A 25066-nucleotide genomic window follows, 5' to 3' on the forward strand; every position below is an offset into this window, starting at 1 on the left:
ATAAACAAGAGGAATATGAATAGTTTTTCCAATGTGGGACTCTTGAATTTTCACTCACCCTTTTTTCCTTTGTGTTTCCCAATGAGAATTTCCAACACCCTCCACCTTCCGCCGTTGCCTCCCTTCGATCACACAACCGCCACTCCTCCGCCTCCCTTCGGTCCAGCAACCGTCACTTCCTCCCTTCGATCTAACAACCGCCGCTTCGATCGAACAACCGCCGCATCCTCAACGGCGCGCAACTACTCATTCGAGCTAGATCAAGCGACACCGCGCCAAAGACGTCATCACTGAAGTCGACATAGCTCTCTCTCTCCCCTCCCCCGCGACACTGCCACTTTGATCCTTCGTGCATTGACGCTCTATATTCTCGACCGCTGAACATCAGCGCTCCGAATCCTTCCACCTCTTGCTCTGGTCTGTTCTATATCCTTCATTTGTATAATTTAATAAATTTGACTTTATTAATTTTGGACGAATTTTTTTGAAATTATTAGTTGTAAACCCTAGTTTTTGTGTGAATTTGATTGAGAAGCATGTTCATGTATTCAATTTTGTGTGCTTATAGAATTTCAAGTCAGTAAGTGTGATTACAACAGAGAAATTGCAAATAGTTCACTAATTTAAGCGTCAACTTATTAATTTGAATTTGATAAGAGAAATTGCAATTTATTCATTAATAATTATGATTTGTTGACATATTATTTGATTAAGAATTATAAGTGTGATTAGAATGAACTACATTTGTTAATTTGATATTGTTGTTGTTGTTGGTATTGTGGTTTGTTCATGGTGGTTGTACTTGCGGTAGTTACGGCTGAATATTAATTCTGAAATCGTTAGGTTCGGTTTATAATGTATCATGTTCAACTTATAAAAGATGATGTTCACAAATAATAATATTTTTGTGTGATGTTCAGTTTTTCAACTCTCGTGTTCAACTTATAAAGAATCATGTTCAATTTTACACAAAATCATGTCAACTAAATTGAACTTATAAAATTAATATATGTTCAATACTTTTGTGTGATGTTCAGTTTCTCAACTCTCGTGTTCAACCTATATAGAATTATGTTCAATTTACACAAAATCATGTTCAACGAAATTGAAATGTTAATTTCATTAATTTTTGGTTGTGATATGGATTAATTTCATTAAGAATAGTGATTAGTATTAACTTCATCTATTTTACGCTGATAATATCGTTGAACATATATTTTCAACTCTCTTGTTCAACCTATAAAGAATCACGTTCAACTAAATTCAACTTATAAAACTCTGATATGTTCAATAATTTTGTGTGATGTTCAGTTTCTCAAGTCTTATGTTCAACTTATACAAAATCACGTTCAACTAAATTTAACTTATTAAACTAATATATGTTCAATACCTTTGTGATGTTCAGTTTCTCAAGTATTATGTTCAACATATAAAGAACCATATTCAACTTATAAAACTATGATATGTTCATAAATAAGAACACTTTTGTGTCATGTTCAGTTTCTCAATTCTTATGTTCAACTTATACAGAATAATGTTCATATATTTGCCACCTCTTTGTATAAAAGAGAGCAGTTAATATATTTGCTTTTTAATCTTTTGGAATTGTTTCATTGTTGCGAGCTTTTGGTTAGTTGATTGGAATGCGAAAAACTAATATTCTTTTTTAAAAAAAACTAATATATGTTCAATACTTTCGTGCGATTTTCAGTTTCTTACATATCATATTCAATTTATAAAGAATTATGTACACATTCATGTTCACTTTACTGAAAGATCAAAAGTAGTGATGTCTAAATATTGTCATGTTCAGTTTATAGTTCATCATGTTCAACTTCTAAAATATGATGTTCATAAAAACACTTTTGTGTGATGTTCAGTTTTTAAAGTCTCATGTACAACTTATAAAGAATCATGTTCAACTAAATTCAACTTACTAAACTATGATATCTTCATAAATAAGAACACTTTTGTGTGATGTACAATTTCTCAAGTCTTATGTTCAACTTATACAGAATCATGATCAACTAAATTCAACTTATAAAATGATCAACTAAATTCAACTTATAAAATTACTATATGTTCAATACTTTTGTGTGATGTTCAGTTTCTAAAGTCTCATGTTCATAAATAAGGATATATGTATGTTCGATTTATGGGTTTGTAAATTTGAATTACTGTTAAAATATTTAATACTCAATTCTGGAGTTAATGTGTTTAAATCAGTAATAGGTTTTTTTTTTTAGTTTCTAAAAAAAATCACTTATTATTCTTAGTTATGTCAAATTTTTAAATTCAATGTTCAGGTTTAGAAATTTAATGTTCATACTATGTTTGATATCCTGTCAAGTTCATTTTTAATTAAAAAAGGTTTTATGTTCAATTTTCAGAATTTAACGAGGAAAAAAAACAGAGTCGAAGAAGAAATGGAGGAGAAGTTGGTGAACTCAATCCGTTTGCAATTGGTGGTAGAAAATTTATCGACGAGGAAGGCAAATAAGAACTATTAAGATGGAGAAAAGTTGCAGATAAGAGAGAGAAACATAGAGGAAAGAGGAACATAGAAGAAGAAAAAGATTCATCAATGTTCATATTTTTTATTTGTTTATTTTTGGAATGATAATTTTCTACCGAAATGTAGCGTAGTGATTAAACATGTGTGGACGTACTAGAGTTTCTGATATATTAATTAATATTACTTAATTAGTCTAAATTATTAAAAGACAAGTATGAAGAAGGATATTTTTTTTCATGTTCATTTTTTTTATCATCGTGTTCAATTTTAACTGTTTCAGGATGTCTAAAAAAACCTCATATGCACCCAGCTCTACATGCATAGGTATGCAGCCAAAAATTTGGGCGTGTAGTCGTACAATGCCCAAAGTTAGATGTAAATAACAGTTTAGATTACCGGGTAATCGGGTATGAAGAAAGTTAAAGAGAAGATATTTTTATTTGATCATTTGTCACCAAGCGACATCTTTGCACTAGGGCTTACATTCAGGTTGTTGTGTACCCAACTAACCACGCAATAACATTTCTCTTATTCTTAAAGGAATTCTGGTATTCAAACCTAAATATGTCAGATTGTCATCCACTATCGCAACCGTCTCCAGCTATTTTTTCCATGCACATCTTACCAGCCCTAAGATTGTCTCATCTATAACATTACTTTTGAGTAATTGTTTTACCACCCAGAAAATGATTTGTCCTACTGTATTAGAGTATTTCATTGGACAAACACGAATCTTTTCACGCATTTTCCTCATTTTGACCCAGAAACCAAGTGCAGATGTTTAGTAGGCATCTCTAAGACTTAAGAAGGTGATCAATTTTCAAGCATTTGATAATCATCACCCAGTCACATAAACACACAATTGAAGAGATTTACAAAAGAATTATTTATCTAAGTAGAGACAATCGCTGTCAAAAAAACAAAGAAAAAAAAAAATTAGAGGCGACGATTTACAGATGCTGATCTAAGCTAATTCATCAAATCTGGAGATGGATTTAGATATGAAAATCTAGCAGGGGATGATATGGTACATGTGAAGGATCATATACACAATTTACAGTAAGTTACCCTGTAAGATGTCATGGATCTTCATTAACATGATTTGAGATGAGCGGAAATGCCTCTTTATTGTATCTCTGATGAAGTGAAATCTGTACCGTAAAATGTTGTTAAACATTATTCTTTTTTTAGCATCCACGGGAGCTGGATCGACATAGTAAGTGTGTAAAACTCACAGAAGAATCAGTTTTAATGCCATCACAAAGAGAGTCAGGAAATTACCAATAGAAGGTCCTCATCTGTACCAAAAGATTTGCGAGCCTCATCTAGGTGTTTCGAAGAGATTTTCTGATATTTCCTGCACATTCCCATGTTGATTAATCTCTATTAAAAACCGAAATAGGCCATTAAATGAATACTCCTAGCAAAGAAATGTAAGCTAATGTGAAGAAATGCAGGCCAACAGATTCTAGTATTAAAACCAAGTAAGTACTTGAGCTGTAGGATAAACTTGAACCTCAAAGGACTATTTGTTGCGAATGAACATTGCAGGGAATAAATATTGACCAACTAATATGCCTCTAACTCATACCACCAAGGAACTAAATCATCCACATAACTTAATTGTATCTACGATGCATTCAATCTAGTAATCTACTTTACACCATCCACTCGACTTGCAAGTCTTAACTTTTTATGGTATTACACTAAAATGAGATGCTCGGTTTAAAAGAAGGATGCAAAACCTTGAGCTGGCAGGATCCCTGATTCCGAACTCATCTTTGTCAGCATCATAACCACAAATTACAACATAATGACCTGCATAAAGTAGCAGATCATTTTATGGCCACGTTATAATGTAAATCAATCACACTTCAACTTTTCTAGAACCTGTCAGCTCATTTGAGCTGCTATACAGTTTTAGTCCCGTGTCTCACAAAACAACTACTCAAGTTGATCTTGACAAACATCAGCTGATACGATTTTTTTCACCCAATTAAAAGGCAAATTGAGTACAATTTGAAAAGATGAAAATCATCACAATTGTCCCTACAATGTCATGCCATTCTAAAGTTAAGCACATAGCTGGTCTTGAGATGAACATGCAAGATCATATGATAATATAGCAGTCTTCGTACTTGTTTGTTGACATTAAAAACACAGGGAAGTGGAAAACGGGGACTCTTTTGATCTCTAACCTTTAAAATGCACCAACTTTCCAACACTATGCTTATCAATAGTGTTTTGGGTGGTGAAAGGTTGAAATTCACTATTTTCAAGGGAAAAAATTGGAAGGTCCCTTTAGAAACTCTATCTTGAGTTTCCAAAGGTCAAGGGTTCAAATCCCATCCTAAGCCTATTTCCCTTCTTCTTACTTTTCTTTTTCTTTCTTTTTTCCTTCATTTTCTTCCGTCTGATTTGTTTTCTTTTTCTTTTTCTCTTATCTTCCTTCCAAGTTTCAAAACCTAGCCCCCCTCCGTCTCGTCCGTCCCGCCTGCGCGCCCTTCACTGTTCTCTATTCTCTTTGCCTAATATTCTTTTTCCTCTCTTTCAGTCATCACATTTCTCATCTTTTTCAATTAATTTTCATAGATCAGACGTCATTATCATCATCATCATCATCATCATTATGAAATGATATATCTAAGTGTAATTTTTTTTTTCATAAGCATTTTCTTTTGCAACTACAAACGTAGTTACTTTCACAAATTATTCCAATATTAATTCCATAAATTATTCCAATTGCAATTTCACAAACTTTTTTTTGCTAACTTGGGGGACGACGTGCGTCCAATAACTAGTTAGGAAAAATATAGGAAGTGCGACTTCCCAAAAACGAAGGACGTTGCTTTTCTAGTGACCCCAAGGTAAGTGAAACTCTCCATGCCGATGAACCATACAATTTCATTCTCATTTCCCAGGAATTTGAACTACGTTAATTAACAAACTAACAACTTCCTAGGTTATATTTCTACCTATGTCCAACCAAACAACCACTTTAATCCCTAAATCAATAAATGCTTTGACACCATCTTTAGTTAATAGACATAAACCTTTTGGAACACTATAGGTTGGTAGTTAGCATAGAAACTGTTTTTTGAGAAAAAGGAGACAAATTCCAGGGTTCATATTTCATTGTACTGAAGGGGCTAACTAACAGCATTTTTGCGGAAAGCGTTCAGACGCTGCTACGCAGCCCTTTGTTCTTAGCATGCCAAAGGGAACACAAAACAGGAAGGTAACTGATGATAGTGGTTGTGGGCCTAGGAAGTTATTTACAAATGATATAGTTAGATGATTAATCAGCTAATCTAGTAGGGGCCTAAAATAGGAAGGTAACTGATGACAGTGGTTGTGGGCCTTGTTGCCGTTCTCAAAATTTTATGCAGGTACTCGTTAGTGCTGAGTATACATTTTATTTAGATTCAAATTTTCTAATGGACTGCTATGCACTTGAGCTAGATGACAGGAAGCCATTACAAAATCATAAATTTCTGACGGAAGTATATAAGGTTGATAAAGTATACGTCGTATAAGATCAGTTTCAATAGGTAGTGAGAATAACCAACTTATAGAAGAATATACAGCAAAGCAGTAATCTAACAAACACACACGTAGAAGCAAGATAGCGCAAAATCAAGATGCATGGTAAGCAATAAGGTAAGCTAATAAGCAGCATGCTTTCAAAGAACTAAGATTTCTGGATTTTATCACAATACAAAGAGAAAACTGAAAAGGAAACCAGTTCACCTGTGTAGGCCAGATTGCTTCCACAAAAATCAGAGACATGGTAATCCTCCGGCCATGACTGACTGTAAATATATGACAACATTTAGAAAAGGTCGACGTCAGACTTTGAAATAACTAATGGACTTGGAGGAGGAACTGAAATATTTTATGACTCAGAACTAAGGCTTTCTTCTTTCCACTTAACAAAATAAATGCTAGGAAATATAGTCCATATAAGGGTTACACAAGTTTATTTTGCACCTTAGAATAACTACTGCAACTTCACCTGTTCAGAGGATTTGTTGTTGCCGTGTCTAAGATGGGGGTGACAGCAGTAAAGGCCACAGAAAAAAAATGTGTTACACCTTAGAATACCTACTGCAACTTCACCTGTTCAGAGGATTTGTTGTTGCCGTGTCTAAGATGGGTGTGACAGCAGTAAAGGCCACAGAAAAAAAATTACAATGTACTTCACGGAGCTATCCTCAGGTTGCAAAGGAATCTCAGATTTGTAATCCATAAATGAATTTGCATTTTGAGTGACAAACTTGAAAGAACACTAGAAAAGTCATGTGTTCGTAAGCTCCAAAGTATTGAGGAATTGTTTAAAGGTAATAAAAAGTATAAACAAAACCACGGTCCATTTGCCAGGGTGAGAACATGTTTGAGACAAATTAAGGTAAAAGCCTACAAAATAATCCATATATAAAAAACAGGCAAATATCCATAAGAACAAGAAATGAAAAGGTGGTCAAGGATAATCATCATGCAGTTAAAACATCACCAAAAAGGTTTCGCAATACAAAATAGACTATGTGGAACAAGAGAGAGGTTAGACAGCACCATGGTAACGGATATGGCTATATAGTCAGTTCGCCACCCTTATGAGAATTGATGAATAAGAGATCAATGAAGAAGTCCAAGAACCAAATACTTACGTAAGTTTGCACTGATCAACCAAAGCAATTGCTACGTATCTTCCTGACAAGATCAAGAGAGATACTTCTTTTAGACTAAATGATCTGCACTGCAAGAGAAAGTATTGATGTATCACAGGTCATCAACATGACATTAGGTTTCTTGGGGTGTCAGAGTTGAAGGTACTCAAGTATTCAAGCTCTCTTTTACCTCTATCCTGATTCCAGCTTCAATTGCTCTTTGAAATAGCATATCTACTCGGACCAAATCATGTGGTAACTGATCCTGCAAAATTTTAATCATAATCATCACATGTCATGAAGAAAAGAATCCTTTTATGATTTTATCATGGTAAAGGTGTAATAAGAACACTTATCAAATTATGGTGAACTAAAATACATAAAATTTTAATTCTAGCAATGGACAGCATGGTACAACAGTAGAACACATGCCAACTTTTCCTTCCTTTTCGAAGCAGGTAAAGAGGAAAGGGCAGGAGACACCTTGAAGCATATATAACCGGAGGCTTAAAGAAAAAGAGCACACAGCAGAAAGTTTCAAAGATTGATCTTCTTGCTAGAAGCGGAAGTATTAACCATGGAATTAAAACTTGGTCGTTTCATTGCGTAACCGGTTTTGGATTTTCTGTTCTGCAAAACCGCGTTATGTAACCGTACGACAGAAATCACGGCGTTCTCCCCGCGTCGCCTGTTACATAAGGGCGACTCGCCGCGTTAGAAGGTTTTTTTTTCCGTTACACCATTCTTTTGTACAAATTGGCCAAACATACTGTAGTAATTAATTATGTATTTAAGATGAGATTTTGTATGATCATTTGTTCACAAAATATGTTACCCACTGGTTATATTGTGTTGAAAAAATGTTTTTTAATCTTAAAAGTATAATCAGAGCTTAAACCTATTAATGTGAAGCTTTTGAGAAAATTCATACCGCGTTAGCCTCGGTCCGTTCTATTTACCCGCTACAAGAGATTTCCGCGATAACGCAACCGTTAACGAGATTGCGGCCGCATCCGCGATTTTTTTCTATGGTATCAATTGCACTTTGAGCTTTTAGAGGCAATTAATACATAAGCTATATTATACTCAACAATATTTAGACGACGACTCCTGCTCAATTAATAACGATAAAAATGACATCCAAAAATTTTAGAGATTTTTTTGACAATATGCCCAGTTAATCAAGAAACATAGGTACTAGCAAGGGAGACTCTTCTATAGGAAACTTAACCATCTTTCGACAAAACCAGCCATTATACAACCCCTTTCATTCATCACCAACGATGCGAACTCGGTAGCCACTGCACTTTGCAGCCATACAGCTTTCATAGGAAATCTCAGAAATTTCTTCAGCAAGCATTTAAAAAGTTACAGTATCTGAGTGAATAATCAATACCTTTTTCCCAGGATAACATGAACCAAGGGAAGTTAGAAAATGCTCACGGATCTACTCAGGCTCCATATCAGTAAAGGCTTGTTTATGCTAGTGCGTGACTGTATGAGCATCATTAATTTATCCTCACCGTGAACTTGTCCAACAAACACATAAGCTTTCCTTCAAACGACCACCCACAAGGATTCTTAAATTTAAGCTCAACAACTTATATTTTGGGGCAGTTACTTTTACCTTAATTATCGTACTATAGCATCCAGTTCAAAGAGACAGCTTGTAAGCAAATTGACAATATAGAAAAAAGATAAAAAGGGTATATTTAACTTAGTACTGGAAGCTACCTTGTAAAATGACTCCACGGAGAAGTTTGGGTTCGCTCCTATAGTCACAGTGAAGAAGGAAAAGATGACAGAAAACTTTTGCAGCAAATATGCCAGATCAACAGTCCAGATGCTGCTAAAAGAAAGAGAAAAATTGAAACAAAAACATAAATATATAGCAAAAAAATAGTAAAAGTTGCAAGAAGCAGTTAACATCCAAACAAGAGATTTATGTTCTAAATAGATTCAATTACAGCTGTTACAAAAGCCAATGAACTCTATTTTTAGGGGTGACATGTCAGCATTACAATCAAGTTGAGATTTGTGAAAGACTCTTAAAGGTAGCAGGAGAAATATATAGGCAACCAAGACAGAGACCATCCCTTTTTTTTCATATAAGAATTAAGAAAAACAGGTTCTATTAACAGTAGGAAAAAATGAGAACAACAATGAGGACAAGCTGTCCTCTGATCTGGGAAACGAAATTACAGATTGCCCCCATTTTTTTTTACCTCCCCAACTGAGTAACTCTTGTAAGCCCCACCGCCCTTAGCTCAAATAGATGCTAAATATGTGATCTTGCCCACAATAACTCAAAAGGTAAGGAACTCGGAAAAGATCCTCGAGTTTCTCTCTTTCTCCAACAATTCACACAAGTCACACCACATAATTGCCATGATAGCATTGCGCCAAAACAATCACTTATTTTTACCCTTACCAAACCCCTGAAGCAAATCCGCAGCCGAACTCAGTATCCAGTATCTATGAAGGGCAAACCCAAGATTCGTCATGACTTCATGAAGCGCAAAGACTCTCCTCCAAAGGTAACTCACCATTTCACAATGTAAGAAAACATGTGAACATGACTCACTAGCACGAAAAAGCAAGCACATATCCGTTGAAATTACCAAACTTGGTCTATGCTTTTGGAGCATGTCATAAGTGTTAATCCTTTTTAACGCCAATGTCTACACAAAAGCCCTCGCCTTAAGAGGTACCTCCGCCTTCCAAATGAAAATTTGCTACCGGAACTTCTTAAATTCCTGTTGGTGAAACATGGAAGAGGTTTTCTTTTCACATAGAGGAAACTTTCAATACTTTTCATCAGCATTAAATTACCACCAACACCATAATGTCCTATTTATGAGTGTAGACTCCAGATTAAGATGAACGGGTTGAGGTAATGAAAAAACTCACGGTAATTCTACAAAGTGAAAATATTGCCAAGGAAGATATCATCTAAATAAAAAAAATGTCAAATGGATTAGGGTGATATCAAGACAAACAAAAAAACAACAGCAGAAAGGTGGAGCAATGGGAGAGGAAGATGTGGGCCAAAGCCAAAGAGGGACGTACAGGGAGTGAGGAAAGTGATAGAAACCAACACCAATTACAGCAGCCACCGAGGATGAATCTGATTATTGGTGAGGTTCAAATAGATTCAGATATCCTATAAGCAGCTTATACCCTGATTGTAGAAGGGAGTCAGAAAGACTGCAGATGAAGGACAGTGAGTTAGTGACTGGACTCAGATAGTAATAATTTATTTACTTCTATCATTATCCCAATCTTTCTCTTCCAAAACTGTTTGAATTTTAGGGAAGACAGGAAGTATGAGCTCCCTCATTCTTGCTGCATCTTTCTCTTAAGAAACAAGAGAAGAAACCGTTCTATGTGCCGTATCGAGTATGTGCTATGCAGAGTAAGTTGGGATAAGTCTAACCCACTTGGAGAATATCGCGTGAGGTAACGTATGCTCTAATTTACCCTCTAAGTCTCTAACTATAACAGCACCAACACTATGACATTCAAAGATCATGAAGAAGAAAGAAACTTCACAAATTTCTCAAGAACCCATATCCTCGTTAACTTCCATAGGCGAATAAAGCCTTGAAAACCATTAGTTCTCCACAAATGACATTCCCTACTCAACCAAACCCCACACTACTAAGCCTCATGTTTCTAGAATTTGCAAATTCCTCGGAAACATATACAACTCAGGTGTCCAAAACACCAAAGAAAGGGTCATCCAGCTAGGTGGCAAACAACATAGTTCTTTAACATCATGCATCAAAAGCAATAGTCCGGAACGTCCCACTGAGGTTTATGCAGGCAACTGGATTTCAGAAGCAAAAGACATAGAATGGGTGAATGGGTGCAATCACACAATCTCCAGAAGTTAATAAACACACAAGAGGAACAAAGGGTGAAAAGAAGAGAACAAAAGAAACATGCAGAAAGCCGGAAACTGCCATCCATCTCCCAGGATTCGAGCTAAAAAGTTTCATCTCCGCAATCTTCAATTTTCTATATTAGCCAACTGAAGACCATGTTTAGGAGCAGAGTAGCAGACTATGTAGAAACTATCTCTAAATTTGAAACCCTGGGCATAAGGCTGCTAATAATATCAACATAACACACTGCTGCCCGTCAAAGCTGATTGCCTGTTAACATTATGTATTACATGCACCTTTATCTACCTCATCCTGATTGTGATGCCTCTCTGAATAGCCATTGCAGTGAAAATGTTGAAATAGCTTTTGAACTAAGAGCCTCATTACATGCAGGGCAAGCTCTGTTGTATGTCCAGTCCAGAAGGAATTTAACTAGACTGAAAACCAAGGTCTTCATAGATGTTCTGTTTCTAACTTTAAAAGTCTGTAGTTCTGTACCCCTTGTCAAATGCCACCAAGGATTGAATGAAGTATTGAATACAAAAAATTTCTGGACCCCTTGTCCAAGTACATTAATGTGTAAGCTTCCACATTGCTGGGAGGTTTAAGATATTATATAAAGCAAATAAAGCACACCTTCTTGTACCACAGAGCTTCTCCAATGTATGCAAGCTGCAGTTGTTGATGCCAATTGTTTGCAAAACCATCAGAACACAGGCAAGACCACAATCCCAATTGGATAACTGATTGACATGAGGAACCTGCAAGAATATTACAAAAGTATGAAAGCATTTGTACAAAGAATCTAAATAGCTGCACCGAAATGAAAAGTTGATAAGACTATGATGATATACCTCTATGAAATGTACACGGGGTAACATCACATCATGTTCTATTTCATCAGTTGACGAAAACTTGAGTGAGCAAGAACCGGATAAACTGCAATCTGAACTATTTTGTGCAACCTCTTCCAAGTTCAGTAATTTATTTACAAAAACACACAGAGGCCACATTGGAAATGAACCAAAAAAGCGACTACTTTAGAAGTTCAATTCATTGGTTTTCTTCAAACTTCAAACACATTGACCGTTATGTAGACTTCAGATGACTAATGTTTAGAATCTGCACATTTATTCCCTGGCCTGCAGTCCACCAACTGGAAGTCTGCAATCACAACAGCACAAAGATCTTTATTAAGAGTTAAGTAGCGAGAGCTCAAGAAACAAAACAGCATATTTAAGAATCAAAATCTCAAATCTGCAACAAGAACCGGTGCACCATACAATTGTAGATTAATTAAGATAACTGTGGGGTAATTGGATTGACTCAATACCGATCACTTTCAAGGCTGAATCAATTGAGCTTATTTCGCCGGGCATCCATCCAATGCATTCTTTTCGATCTCCCCAACCCGACCACATATTCCGAAAAGGGAGCGGGAGAGGGGCCTCCTCCCCGGTTCAAAAATGGGTTTGTTTTTTCTTGCTCGATGGTGTTTCAATTCGATTTAATGCAACTCCCTATATGAAAAAACGTGGTTCCCCCCTAAACCAGGGAGTCTCTTTTGCGCAGCCACCACGGATTCTACCGATCGGGCGGGATAAAGTAAAAGAGAACGCGGAACTTTTTGGCGGAAGCTAGTCCATGAAGATTCCAAAGTGGCACAGGAGGCAGAAGCCGTCGCTCAATTATTCCACTAAAATAAGGAATTTAATCGAAGGCCGGAAAGGTACGAAGTTGGACTAATTTGGAAATATTGGCCAATTTACGTTGTATGAATCTAGTAGTTTTATGGAGAAATAACACTACTTAAAAGGAGTCTTGATCTTAAAAAATGAAGTAATGGTAGCACAAGAAAAGCCTATTTCATAAACTGACTAAGGCATTCAATAGAATTGATGCTTTTCTATCCTTGTATGGGTTTCTCTCTTCCATTCTCCAACAAAAATCCTTTGATCACCAAACCATACCATATTATACCGGTAACCGAATTCCTTTCTTGACCCTCCATTCTGCCTACGAACGGCTAAAGAACCAAATGTCTGCTACTTCTCCTTATGAATTGTGATCTACGATGTCCCTATTTCGCAAAACCTAAGTATAGAAAGTGATGTGTATGCACGGGACGTCTCAAGACTCTTCATATCTTTATTGCTTTATTAGATTTTGCTCATGAGTTTTTGGTCTCACCTGTGATGGTTATCTCATTTTGGGCATAGTTAATTTCAGTTTGATGTGGGTTAACTTTCCTAATTCAAGTAGGATTAGGAGCTTTTTTCCTAAACCTATTAGGATTCAGTTTTAGTTTTCCTATTTTGAGTTGGATTAGTTTTCCTACTTGCACTAGGATTAGTTTTCATACTTACGTTAGGATTAGTTTTCCTATTTGCACTAGGATTAGGTTATAATTTGCTGTTTTGATTCCGATTTAAGGATTCCGATATGTAAGGGCATGTTTTTAATGAATAAAATCAGATTTGAGTTGAGTTAAGTTATATTGAGCTTTGCTTATTGGTTTGCTTGACCACAAAACACCTTGCGATAAGTGTTCATCTTTCTGTTCGCCATACGAAAGAGAGTTCTCAACTTGCGATAATTGAGATCTTATCCTTCGATTTATCCATCCTCCATCAAAACACACTTCCACCCTCCCTCTAATTAGTGATTTTTAGCCTTAAACAATTTAAAGTTTCGAGCTTTCAACTAACAATCGAGTTCAGATCACATAAATCAAGAGAGTTCTCTTCCTGTAATTCAATTCACATCAGAAAGACATTGGCCACATTGCACATATAGTCTATCTAATCCAAACTCGAAACATTTATCAGAACCACAAAGTTTCTAGCGATTCCAATTATAAAAGTGCGATTTTCATTGAATTTCTAATGACCTAAAACCACAACATACATTAATTCTACCAATTTATCCCAAACGACATATAATGCTAAATTTATTCGAAATTCGATCAAATCATGCCCGTTAATAAGTAATCAATCTAAAACCAGAAGTAATTCAATAGCTAAAATTTCAAAAAATCAGCTAAATCATGCAGCAAATATAATGATCAACCAATTCCAGATAAAAATCGAATTCAACAGATAAAATGCTCCTAAATTTAACTCGTAAATCGACAATAAAATTAAGCAAAATCAGTAAAACAAATATTAGGTACCTGGGAAAATGAGGAATGAGGTTGAGTTGAAGAAGAACAGAGGTGATGAGAATTGAGATATAGTGATAAATCGCTACTCTCAAATAAATAAAATAAATAAAAGTTCTGGAAATTATTAATTTCTGAAAAAGGTTGAACATTCCACGATTTCTACCTGCTACTAATTAATGCTTCTTCCTTATTTGTTGATTCTTCTCTCTGTAATTTTGGTTTAAAACCTGGTTTTTTTTTTAGGGTAAACCTGGGGTTTAATTCGGTATTATTGTCATTTTACAGGGAACTCTAGGTCTCTAGCCTATTAATTGCATTTTTGTGGGTAACGTTTCCCTAAAAAAAAAAAAAAAAAAAAAAGGCGAAATAAGCTGACGCTGACGAGCCTGTCCTGCTAGAACGTGGGCATCTTCCACCAAGGACCTAGACACCTTGCAGACAAAGAATGAGTGAAGAGAGTCCATAAGACGTCGAACCCAAGAGACTAGGAATAGAGACAGGAGGAAGCAAAAGACATTGCAACAGATGAACCACCATTGAGGAATCTGTGTAATTGACAGAGAAGAAAAACCTCTCCATAATGCAGAATGAAGACCAAAGAGACCAAGGACACAAGCTTTCAACTCAGCTGAAGAGCCGAGTCTACAATACATGCCTGACCACCACCCCCAAGGATAAAAAACGAGTTGGAGTTTGTGAAAATCCAGGCTGTACAAATTTTAACCGTAAATTCTTAGTTGGATGTACAAATTTTAGGGGTTACATATTGACCTATACAAATATTAAGAAAGTTTAGTTGAATGTTATATAATAATGAAGTAAGTGACGTAGTTGAAAAAAAGAAAAAAATAAGTGAGATGTAAAAGTTACCTAAAATAATTGTTTATGATTGTAATGGAAGTAGGAAAACTTGCAGAGTTGGTATAAAAGTAAACAAAAATAAACATGTAGTAGTTTTAACCCATAAAATAATACGGAGGGAGTATTATTATATAATCCGTACATCGAAACATTATCATGTAAGATCATGGTAGATTGGTCTTAGTATGTATTTTCAGAATATATCTTTCTACAATTCTTTCACATATGAAATTAGATATATTAGTGGTTAAATATTGTATTGGAGTTCGTGTAAACAGTAAATGTAAAGAATTTTAAGGCACGGAGGTTGTAACTCATTGGGGGGTTTGGTTGTGTTTAGAATGATCTAAACGTATACCATGTGTTTGATTAATAATTTAAGAGTTTGAAACTCATACCTCATATTAGAGCTGTAAAAAATTGACACGACCCGATAACCTAACCTGAACAGATCGTATCCGTAACCAACCGAAATCCGAAATGTTGTTAAAATAGAGAAGTCGTAACCCGACCTGTATCCGATCCGGAAAAATAGATAACCGATTGTGACCCGATAATGTATGGTCCGAACCAGAACCCGACTGGAAGATGACAGATAACTAATTGACCCGACCCCAAAGATGATCTAAACTCGATTCGACGCCCGACCCGATACAAACCCGAAACTGCTTATAAACTGATGCAACTTGTTATCTACCCGACCTGCGATAACCCTGCGATGACCCGTTACCTGACCTATTTATAACTCGACTTGTCCAGACCTGATAATTACCGAACTCGATCTTGAACCGTGTACGGGAGTGAAGATCAGAAATTTAATCGACCCGACACTTACCTGACCAAAACCTGACCCGAACTCGAAATTACCTTTTAAAAAATCGGCTTAAACCCGAATCGATAAGACCCAAAATCAAAATTGAAACCAACAGGAATATGACTCGACCAAAACCCGACATGTACCCGAACTGGAAAAGCAACCCGACATGACCCGATCGAAAATCAAACCGACCTGGTCTCGGGTGACAAGATAACCTGACATGACCAGACTAGATCGTGACTCGAGACCTAAGATGACCCAACCTGGATCAGAGTAACCGTTTTGACAACTCTACCTCAAATCCAAAATATGAGGATTAGAAACCTAGCGTGAAGGTGGGTTAGGCTCATACGTTTATTCTATGTGTCAAATGAAACGAAAAACATGCATTCTCGAACTGAACCAAATACATGATATTAATAATAAAGTTCTAATTGCATCTTGATATTAATCTTGATTCCAACCCCATACCAATATAGCACTGTGCGAACCAAACGCCCATGATAGAACAATTGGTATCGGTACTACGGTAGCATATTAGGTTTGTTTTTAAAATGACTAAAGGGGGGTTCGATATCGTTTTTTGTTTTTATTTTTCTAATCCCTCCGTCTCTTTTTGTTCTTTACGTTTTCCTTTTTGGATGTCCCAAAATGTTCTTTATATTTCCTTTTATATTATCACATAAATGCCTTAATATTCTATCAAAATTTGTGTCCGATGATTATTTTAACCAATTAAATTCATCGGGTCATTTATCATCTCACACTTTTCCATTGGGACATTAAATATTTCCCATTTTCCCAATATCTGAATTTTGATAAAAGTGAGATCATTATAAACAATCGTAATTTGTCTTGTTTAAATAAATAAAATAGAGGAATCTCAATGAACATTAATTAGTCGTTAAAACGCGTGTAAAATACCATTAAAGAACAACGAAAACTAAAAATAAAAAATGTGATAACTATAAAAATATATTTTCGAGTTTATTTATCATTTTTCAAAATCAACCTGATTACTATATAAGTATAACTATTTTTTAACTGCATTGTTCAATCTAGTAAATTATACTTTCAAATTTTAAACTAAAAATCCAAACTACTTAGGGCCAAATGATTTGATGACATAAAAACGATACCGAAGTTAGTTGTTTTGATTAAGTTGAGTTTATCAGTAATTGATTTTGTAATGTACGTGTTCATGTCAGAGTTAGGTATTCCACTACTTAGGGCCAAATGATTTGATGGCATTTTAGTAGAAAATAACTTAACACAATCACAACCACAACCACAACCACAACCACAACCACATCAACAACTATTTTAGTAGAATATATGTTCCGAGGATAGGGAAGTAGCAGATATTCTTCTTCTTTCTCGACAAAATTATTGGGTGATTTTCTTAACGTTATCTCATCTTCCAATTTATCTTCAAGGTCCGCACCTTTACCCAGGCCCGGCCCTGTACCTGTCCAAGGTGGGACACGGAACAGGGCCTCACCTTCAAAGGGGCCTCCAAATTTGGTAAATCTTGGACTGAATGCTTAAAATAAAATAAAAAAATAAAATTACAACATGTAAATGGGCCTTAATACTTTTCTCTCGTGATTTGTCTTTCCCAAACTCCTCTGGCAGAGATGCAGAGCAAGAAGTCAGAAAAGTAGGACATTTTCAGTATTATAGTGTCAATTTATTTTGTAGTTACACTTTTTGGTTTTTTTTACTTCTTGTTTTGGCTGTCTAATTTATTGTGTTTTTCAATTTTTGTCTAATTGTGGTTGTCTTGAAAAAAAATAGGCCCTATTTTTTAACATTAGCAAAGGGCCCATTATCATTTGGGCCGGGCCTGCCTTTACCACCTGTAAAATTTGGGTCTATTACATCAACCTACAAATATGGCTACATTAAAGTATTATAGGCCTCATGTTGGTGTAAAAAGTCAAACAAAACAAATTAATTAAACCCTAACTTAGTTGTTAGACTACATATCACCTTTAAATGTGTCATGGAAATAGCGCAATCTAATGAAGCTAAGTCCCATTCCAAAAAAGGAATTCAATGGCAAGTTAGGGAAAGGATCGAACATTGACTTCTGGAAGATAATTTGGTTTTTTCCTCCCCCATAAGAAAATTTTCTACTAGTCATTAACCCACGAAAAACAAAAAGTTTCTCAATTCATAACCCTAGATAAGCAATGGGTTGAGGATAAATTAAGACAAGTGGTTTCCCTACAACGTCTAAAATAATGGCAATCCCTATTCCTATTAATGACATTGAAGATAAAATGTTCTTTGGCCTTGACCCAAGTGGTAACTGTTCAACCAAAACAGATGCTTACTTAGTGCAAGGTCTTTCTTTAGCAACATATAATAGAGTTTCGTTCAACTGGATTTGGAAACTAAATGTAGCCCCGAAAATTAAAAAATTTCTTTGAAAAATATGTAGTGATACTCTTCCGTCAAAGGAAAGACACTTTTAGAAGTCATGTTTTGGTTCCTCTCTATTTTTAGTTTTTCTCCCACAGTCCCACCATACAAAATCTAGTAAGCATTTGTTCCTCACTTGCCCATTTGAAGAGCACCTTCTCAGCCATCTCAACTCTTCATATGGTTGGTGTCTCACTTTCCCTGATCCCCATATACGTACATATATATCCTTGCTTGATAACTTAATTCACATTAAGGATTTCTTAGGGTTGATCCATAGAAAAATTAGGTACAGTTTGGTGGTATATTTGATGTACTAGAAATATCATATCGTTTAAAAATGAAACAAGATCAATCAAAGAAATTAGTTGCTTAATCATTAACCACATAAAGATGTGGTCCAACGTCGAAGAGCAAGATTCTCCTTCCTAAAAAAAGTGCAGGCCATGCAAAAATGTAAGTGGTGTAGAATCGACCTCCTTCTGATTTCTTCAAATTAAATTTCGATGGTGCCAAATAGGAAGGTCCACCATAAGTTTGAGGTTTATTATTCGCGATGATAAATGAGCGTTGTTAGTGGCGGTAACCAAGACTCTTTACCCGGAGGACTCCATCCTATTTGCTGAAGTGCAGCACTACGAGAAGGAATCAAAATTGCGTTGGCGACGTGGTGCAAAAATCTCATTATTGAATGGGATAACTTGGTGGTGATCAATTCTATGAACAAGATTTGACAGTTTCCGTTGGAGATGAGCGGGATCATTGATGATGCTAGTTAATCGTGATTTATCAAATTAGATTCATTTTCGGTCATTCATTGTTATCGGGAAGCCAATCAAGCGCCAGATTTCGTGGCGGCAAAATGAAGCTCTTGTCCTGTTACGCTATTATGGTTTCCGTCTTTCGATCATTCCCTCTCCCTCATCATCCAAAAGGATAAGTTAGGTTTACGCTCTCAAATGTGTAAACCTGATTTTTTTCCTTTATAAAAAAAATAAAAATAAATTAAACCCTAACTTAAAAGTCTAGAGTGTCTTAGGGGCATGCAATTAAAATATATCGGTGTCTTCATGTAGGACCTTGTTAATGCATGATCAAATTAATGTATGTCAATTACACTTTCTTCCTCTAATTGTTCTTCCTGGTTTGACTTTTTTATCTCACAAAAAGATTTCAAATAAGAAGAACAAATTAAAAGAGACGGACGTACATGTAAGAATAACAATGAATATATAAAATGAAGAATTAAGCCAAACACATGAGCACTAAGGTCACTTTCACATAAATTAGAATTACACAAGTAAAATATGTTAGACATTTGTATATTAAGGAAGTAAGGGTCGAGATTAAGGGTGCGTTCTGTTCAACTTATTTGACCTGAACTTATCTGAACTTATCTAAACTTATCTGATCTTATTTGAACTTGTCTGATCTGAACTTATCTGAACTTATTGGAACTTATTAAAACTTATTGGAACTTATTTGAACTTATCTGAACTTATCTGAACTTAATGAAACTTATTGGAACTTCTTGAAACTTATTACTAATAATAAATAATAAATAATTAATATTTAATAATTAATAATTAATAATAAATAATTAATAATTAATAATTAATAATTAATAATTAATAATTAATAATTAATAATTAATAATTAATAATTAATAATTAATAATAATTAATAATTAATAATTAATAATTAATAATTAATAATTAATAATTAATAATTAATAATTAATAATTAATAATTAATAATTAATAATTAATAATTAATAATTAATAATTAATAATTAATAATTAATAATTAATAATTAATAATTAATAATTAATAATTAATAATTAATAATTAATAATTAATAATTAATAATTAATAATTAATAATTAATAATTAATAATTAATAATTAATAATTAATAATTATAATTAATAATTAATAATTAATAATTAATAATTAATAATTAATAATTAATAATTAATAATTAATAATTAATAATTAATAATTAATAATTAATAATTAATAATTAATAATTAATAATTAATAATTAATAATTAATAATTAATAATTAATAATTAATAATTAATAATTAATAATTAATAATTAATAATTAATAATTAATAATTAATAATTAATACTACCTCCGTTCCTAAATGATCTTTACGGTTACTATTTGCACGGTAATTAAGGAATTTTGGTGAACATGTGATGGTGGGGTAACAAATGGAAAATGAGTGGCTATAAATTGTCCACCAATGTGAGTGAGTGGAAACTAATATTAAAGTATTGTGAGTGGGTAAGTTATGGTGGGCCAAATAAGAGTAAAAATGGAATAAAGTAGAAGTGTAAAGAACTTTCAGGAACGGACTAAAACGGAAAGCGTAAAGAACTTTTAGGAACGGAGGTAGTAATTAATAATTAATAATTAATAATTAATAATTAATAATTAATAATTAATAATTATTAATTATTAATTAATAATTAATAATTAATAATTAATAATTAATAATTAATAATTAATAATTAATAATTAATAATTAATAATTAATAATTAATAATTAATAATTAATAATTAATAATTAATAATTAATAATTAATAATTAATAATTAATAATTAATACTTAATAATTAATAATTAATAATTAATAATTAATAATTAATAATTAATAATTAATAATTAATAATTAATAATTAATAATTAATAATTGATAATTAATAATTGATAATTAATAATTGATAATTAATAATTAATAATTAATAATTAATAATTAATAATTGATAATTGATAATTAATAACCCAAGACCATCGGTATGACAAAACAACGGCTTAACCACTACTCCAATTTTGTTTATGTTTATATTCACGAAACTAATTGTCTTTTATCTGAAATTTGGGCTTATGTTTCGCAGCTCACCCTGCGCGACCCCAAAATCACCCCTAAAATGAATATATCTACGCCGAAGACTAAACTAAATCCAGGATAGTAAGCTCAATGTTTAAAGAAACTAAGGCCAAAGACTAAGGCCATGTTTGGTTCAATGTTAGTAAAGGAAGAGAAGAGAAAGGAAAGGAAAGGAAGGGAAGGGAAGAGAAAGGAAAGGAACTAAGCTATAATTTTCCGTGTTTGGTTGAAGAAATGAAATGATAGTAATCCCATATTTAGTACAATATTAGTAAAGAAAGGGAAGAGAAAGGAAAGGAAATAAAATAAATAAAAAATTAAAAGAAAAACTAATCATCGACATTCTACTTTACTACTATTCTAATTAACTACTATTCGCATAAGCTGCTCATTAAATGCTTCAAATATAGCATTGTTCTCATCACAATAGCTGCTGTTCATCTATGAAAATAATTGAAGGATTTGCCACGAGTTCTATTTCAATAGTCAGGCGCCTAACTCACAAGAGACAAACTATAAGCATTTTCTATGCTCTAGAATTCAGATAAGTACTATTATGGTCTAGTTCGAACTCTGTTATTTGTTTTAATTATTAGCGGTTGTAGATCGATCTTGTCTGAAGTAGGGATGAAGCAGAGATAAAGCAGGGATGAAGCACAGGTTGAAGAAAGGGACGTGAGGTGAGGGAGAAGCTGTGGGTTTTTATATATTGGTGTGAAATTGGGAGGTTTGGCGGAGAAACGTGAGTTTTAGGCGCTGGATATTGTTGTTGATAAATTTTAGGTTTTCCTTTCCTTGCAAATTCCTCCAATTTTGGGAGGAAAGGAAAGTGAAACTTTTCTTAAGAAGTTTTTCCTTTCAGTTCCTTCCATTTCCTTCCACTTCCCGAATAATATTTAAAACCAAATACAGGAAAAGTTATTTTTCCTTTCCTTTCCTTTCTTTTCCTTCCAATTCCTTTCAACCAAATAGAGCCTAAGGAATTGAAAATAAGTTGTTTGATGCGATGATCACTTTGCTCTGAATCCTGTGATGAACAAACCTCCTCTTTCTTGAATACCCGTTGTTCCTTGTTTATCAATTTTAATCTTAAAATCTCACGTCTTTAGTTGATTTAGGAATGCCAACGATGCTCAAACGACTACCATATATATGAATGACTCGTTTGAGTCTTCTGATGTGGCATCGCCATTTCACTCTGTAAGTTTCTTGACTTTTTTTACTGGACAACTTACATCATTGGACCTTATAGATTATGGATGAACCTCCTTTAACTAGCGTAAAAATGGTTGTACTACGTACTACGTATGTAACTACCCGGTATTGCCTCAAATGGTTTGGGAATAGATGTTGGCCGGCGAGTTAAACCATTTGAAGTTAATCTAATTAGGTAGTTTAATAATATGTAAGAGAGTGATGGATAGCTCAGCTGGTTAGAGCTTTCATATCGGTTTCAGGTGATACCGGGATCGATTCTCATCCCCGTCCTTGTGGCTCATTCGCACCAAAAAAAAATAAAAAAAATAATATGTAATAAAGGTCGCAAGTTGCGCAATCCTACATGTTGGATTCTAAATGGTACACATGGGTGTCACGTAAGTCATGCGTTGTCAAAATATTTTTCTATCAGTACAACATTTTTACTATGAAAATATGTAAATAGGGTAGTACAAACTTTTATATAAGGCGGTTTTACAGAAAAGACCACCTTGATGTCATATAAGTTAAGTAATGAAATCAATTAGTTAAACATTTGAACTAATTAGTTGAGCACTGAAACAAATTAGTTAAACAATGAAAATAATTAGTTAAGCACTAGAACTAATTAGTTAACTAATATAACCAATTAGTTAAACAATCAAAGTGGTCTTTTCGGTAAGGCGGTCTTACACAAAAGTTGTCGATAAGGTATTCTATATAAAAAGGAAACAAATATTTATTATACTTATAATAAAATTAGAATATTAAGATTTTCTTACCTTTTATGTAACATGTATAATAGGTTATATAAGTAAGTTAAATATTTTAGTTTACAATTACATTAATGATATATAAGCATGTCATGTCATAATTGCGACACGGCTTAAAAGTTGCAAGTTGCGACCTTTATCATTTTCAAATATATATAAAAAAAAGGTTGGTAGTACCATAATTGTATTGAAACAATATCAATCCCTAATCCTTTTTGAATGTTCACGCAAATAACATTCAATTTTTCAACAATTAAATCCATGGTTTGAAAGAAAATGACAAGGAGAGGGTAATAATATAAACTTTCTGATGATCTCACAACAACTTTGGAGGCATGCAACATTTTGTCCCTTACATCGAGTGAGTGTACCGCTTTTTGGTTAAAAGTTTGTGGTAGATTATCATCGATTGATTATATATTAGGTTTTTTTTGGTATTTACTACCTTAAAAATACACCACTTTTGTATTTACTACCTTATGAAAATTTTATTTTAAATTACTACTTTAAAGTTTCATTTTTTTTTGTATTCACTGCCATTTTACAGTTTTCTCATTTTAAAATTGTGATATCTCTTTCGTTTCTTAATCATTTTAAGTGATTCAAAACTCATTCTTCTCATTTATATGTAAGAATTCCATATGGATCTTACTTTTTAACATTTCGTAAAAGTTTTAAACAAATTAAATATTATTTTTAAAATTTTAAAATATTTATGAATTATCAAAAGAATTTTATTGAAATGACGTTCTCAATGAAATCCCTATAGAAAAAGGAAAATAATGAACTTCGAATCACTTTAAACGATTAAGAAACGAAAGAGATATCTTAATTTTAAAATGAGAAAACTGTAAAGTGGTACTCCCTCCATTCCTTTATGTTGTTCCCATAAAGAATGTTGGGGGGTTTTTAAGAAAACTGAATCTTTGTTTGTATTGGGATAAGAGTAATGATTGGGTGTAAGAATAATGATTGTGTGTAAGAGATTATATATTTAAAATAAAGTAAGGAGAGAGAAAATATTAAATAAATAAGATAAATGAGAGATATTTCATTAACAAAATAATCAGATTAAAATCGAACCAGAAAAAGAACAAAATTAGAACAACTCTAAATCGAACCACTAAATCGAACCAGAAAATTCGATTTAAAATATAACCAAAAAATAAGAAAATCCAACAAAAACCCAGAAATTTAGACTTCAATAACTCACAAATTCGTGAACAAATTCGAGCACAATTCAACCCATAAATACGAACATATTCAACCCAGAAAATCAGGAAAATTCAACCCAAATCGAACAAATTAAACCCAGAAAATTAAACCCAGAAAATTAAACCCAGAAATTAAACCCAAATCTTAAACCCAAATCGAACAAATTCAACCAAAATTAAACCCAGAAATTCGAGAAAGTTCAACCAAAATCAACCCAAAAATTAGACAAGAAAATCGAGATAATTCAACCCAAATTTAGACCAAAATAAACCCCAAAAAATCGACCAAAATCAAACCAAAATTCGAGAACATTCAACCCGAAATTCGACAAAAATTTCGGCAAAAAGTTCGTCCAAAATCAACCAAAAATTCGACAAAAATTAAACCAAAAACTCGACCAAAATCAACCAAAAAAACAACCCAGAAATTCGTCATAAGTTCGCAAAAAAAAAAAAAACCCTAAAAATTTGAAACGTGAATACAAAAATAAATAAATACCCAATTGATCTCAATTTCACGATTTTGAGGATTTAGAGGTCAAATTCGACCATGAAAACTCTAGATCTAGGGTTTTCGTGGTCGAATTTCACCATCTAAAACCATAATACGTATTCTACAGCTTTTTCGGGTGGTGGTGGCGGTGGC

The 25066-nt window shown here is 33.5% G+C and overlaps 1 protein-coding gene across 4 annotated transcripts; it reads right to left on the reverse strand.

Annotated features, from left to right (window-relative positions):
• Positions 1–3323: 3323 nt before the first annotated feature.
• On the reverse strand, positions 3324–14828 carry LOC110785500 (guanylyl cyclase 1). 4 transcript variants are annotated; one of them, XM_021989950.2, is made up of 10 exons: positions 14242–14828; positions 11924–12233; positions 11706–11830; positions 8917–9031; positions 7373–7447; positions 7183–7271; positions 6266–6327; positions 4261–4333; positions 3797–3872; positions 3324–3718 (listed from the first exon to the last, which is right to left on the reverse strand). In XM_021989950.2, exons 2-10 carry the CDS (start codon positions 12080–12082, stop codon positions 3692–3694), a joined length of 801 nt encoding a protein of 266 aa, XP_021845642.1. In that variant the 5' UTR covers positions 12083–12233; positions 14242–14828; the 3' UTR covers positions 3324–3691. The 4 variants fall into 4 exon arrangements, with proteins under 4 accessions (XP_021845642.1, XP_021845640.1, XP_021845639.1 ...); XM_021989948.2 differs by having other exon boundaries at positions 3324–3666; positions 14396–14815; XM_021989947.2 differs by having other exon boundaries at positions 3324–3666; positions 14242–14815.
• Positions 14829–25066: the final 10238 nt, after the last annotated feature.

This window comes from Spinacia oleracea, chromosome 1 (genome assembly GCF_020520425.1).
Source record: "Spinacia oleracea cultivar Varoflay chromosome 1, BTI_SOV_V1, whole genome shotgun sequence".
Classification (NCBI taxonomy): domain Eukaryota; kingdom Viridiplantae; phylum Streptophyta; class Magnoliopsida; order Caryophyllales; family Amaranthaceae; genus Spinacia; species Spinacia oleracea.

What these genes read in the sequence shown, in the direction of transcription:
- LOC110785500 (XM_021989948.2), bottom strand. Translation starts at nt 12,082, where the DNA reads ATGTGGCCTCTGTGTGTTTTTGTAAATAAATTACTGAACTTGGAAGAG. An exon ending in CCCGTGTACATTTCATAGAG is followed by an intron (nt 11,831 to 11,923) that starts GTATATCATCAT and finishes ATATTCTTGCAG; the next exon opens with GTTCCTCATGTCAATCAGTT. An exon ending in CAGATGAGGACCTTCTATTG is followed by an intron (nt 3,667 to 3,796) that starts GTAATTTCCTGA and finishes TTTACGGTACAG; the next exon opens with ATTTCACTTCATCAGAGATA.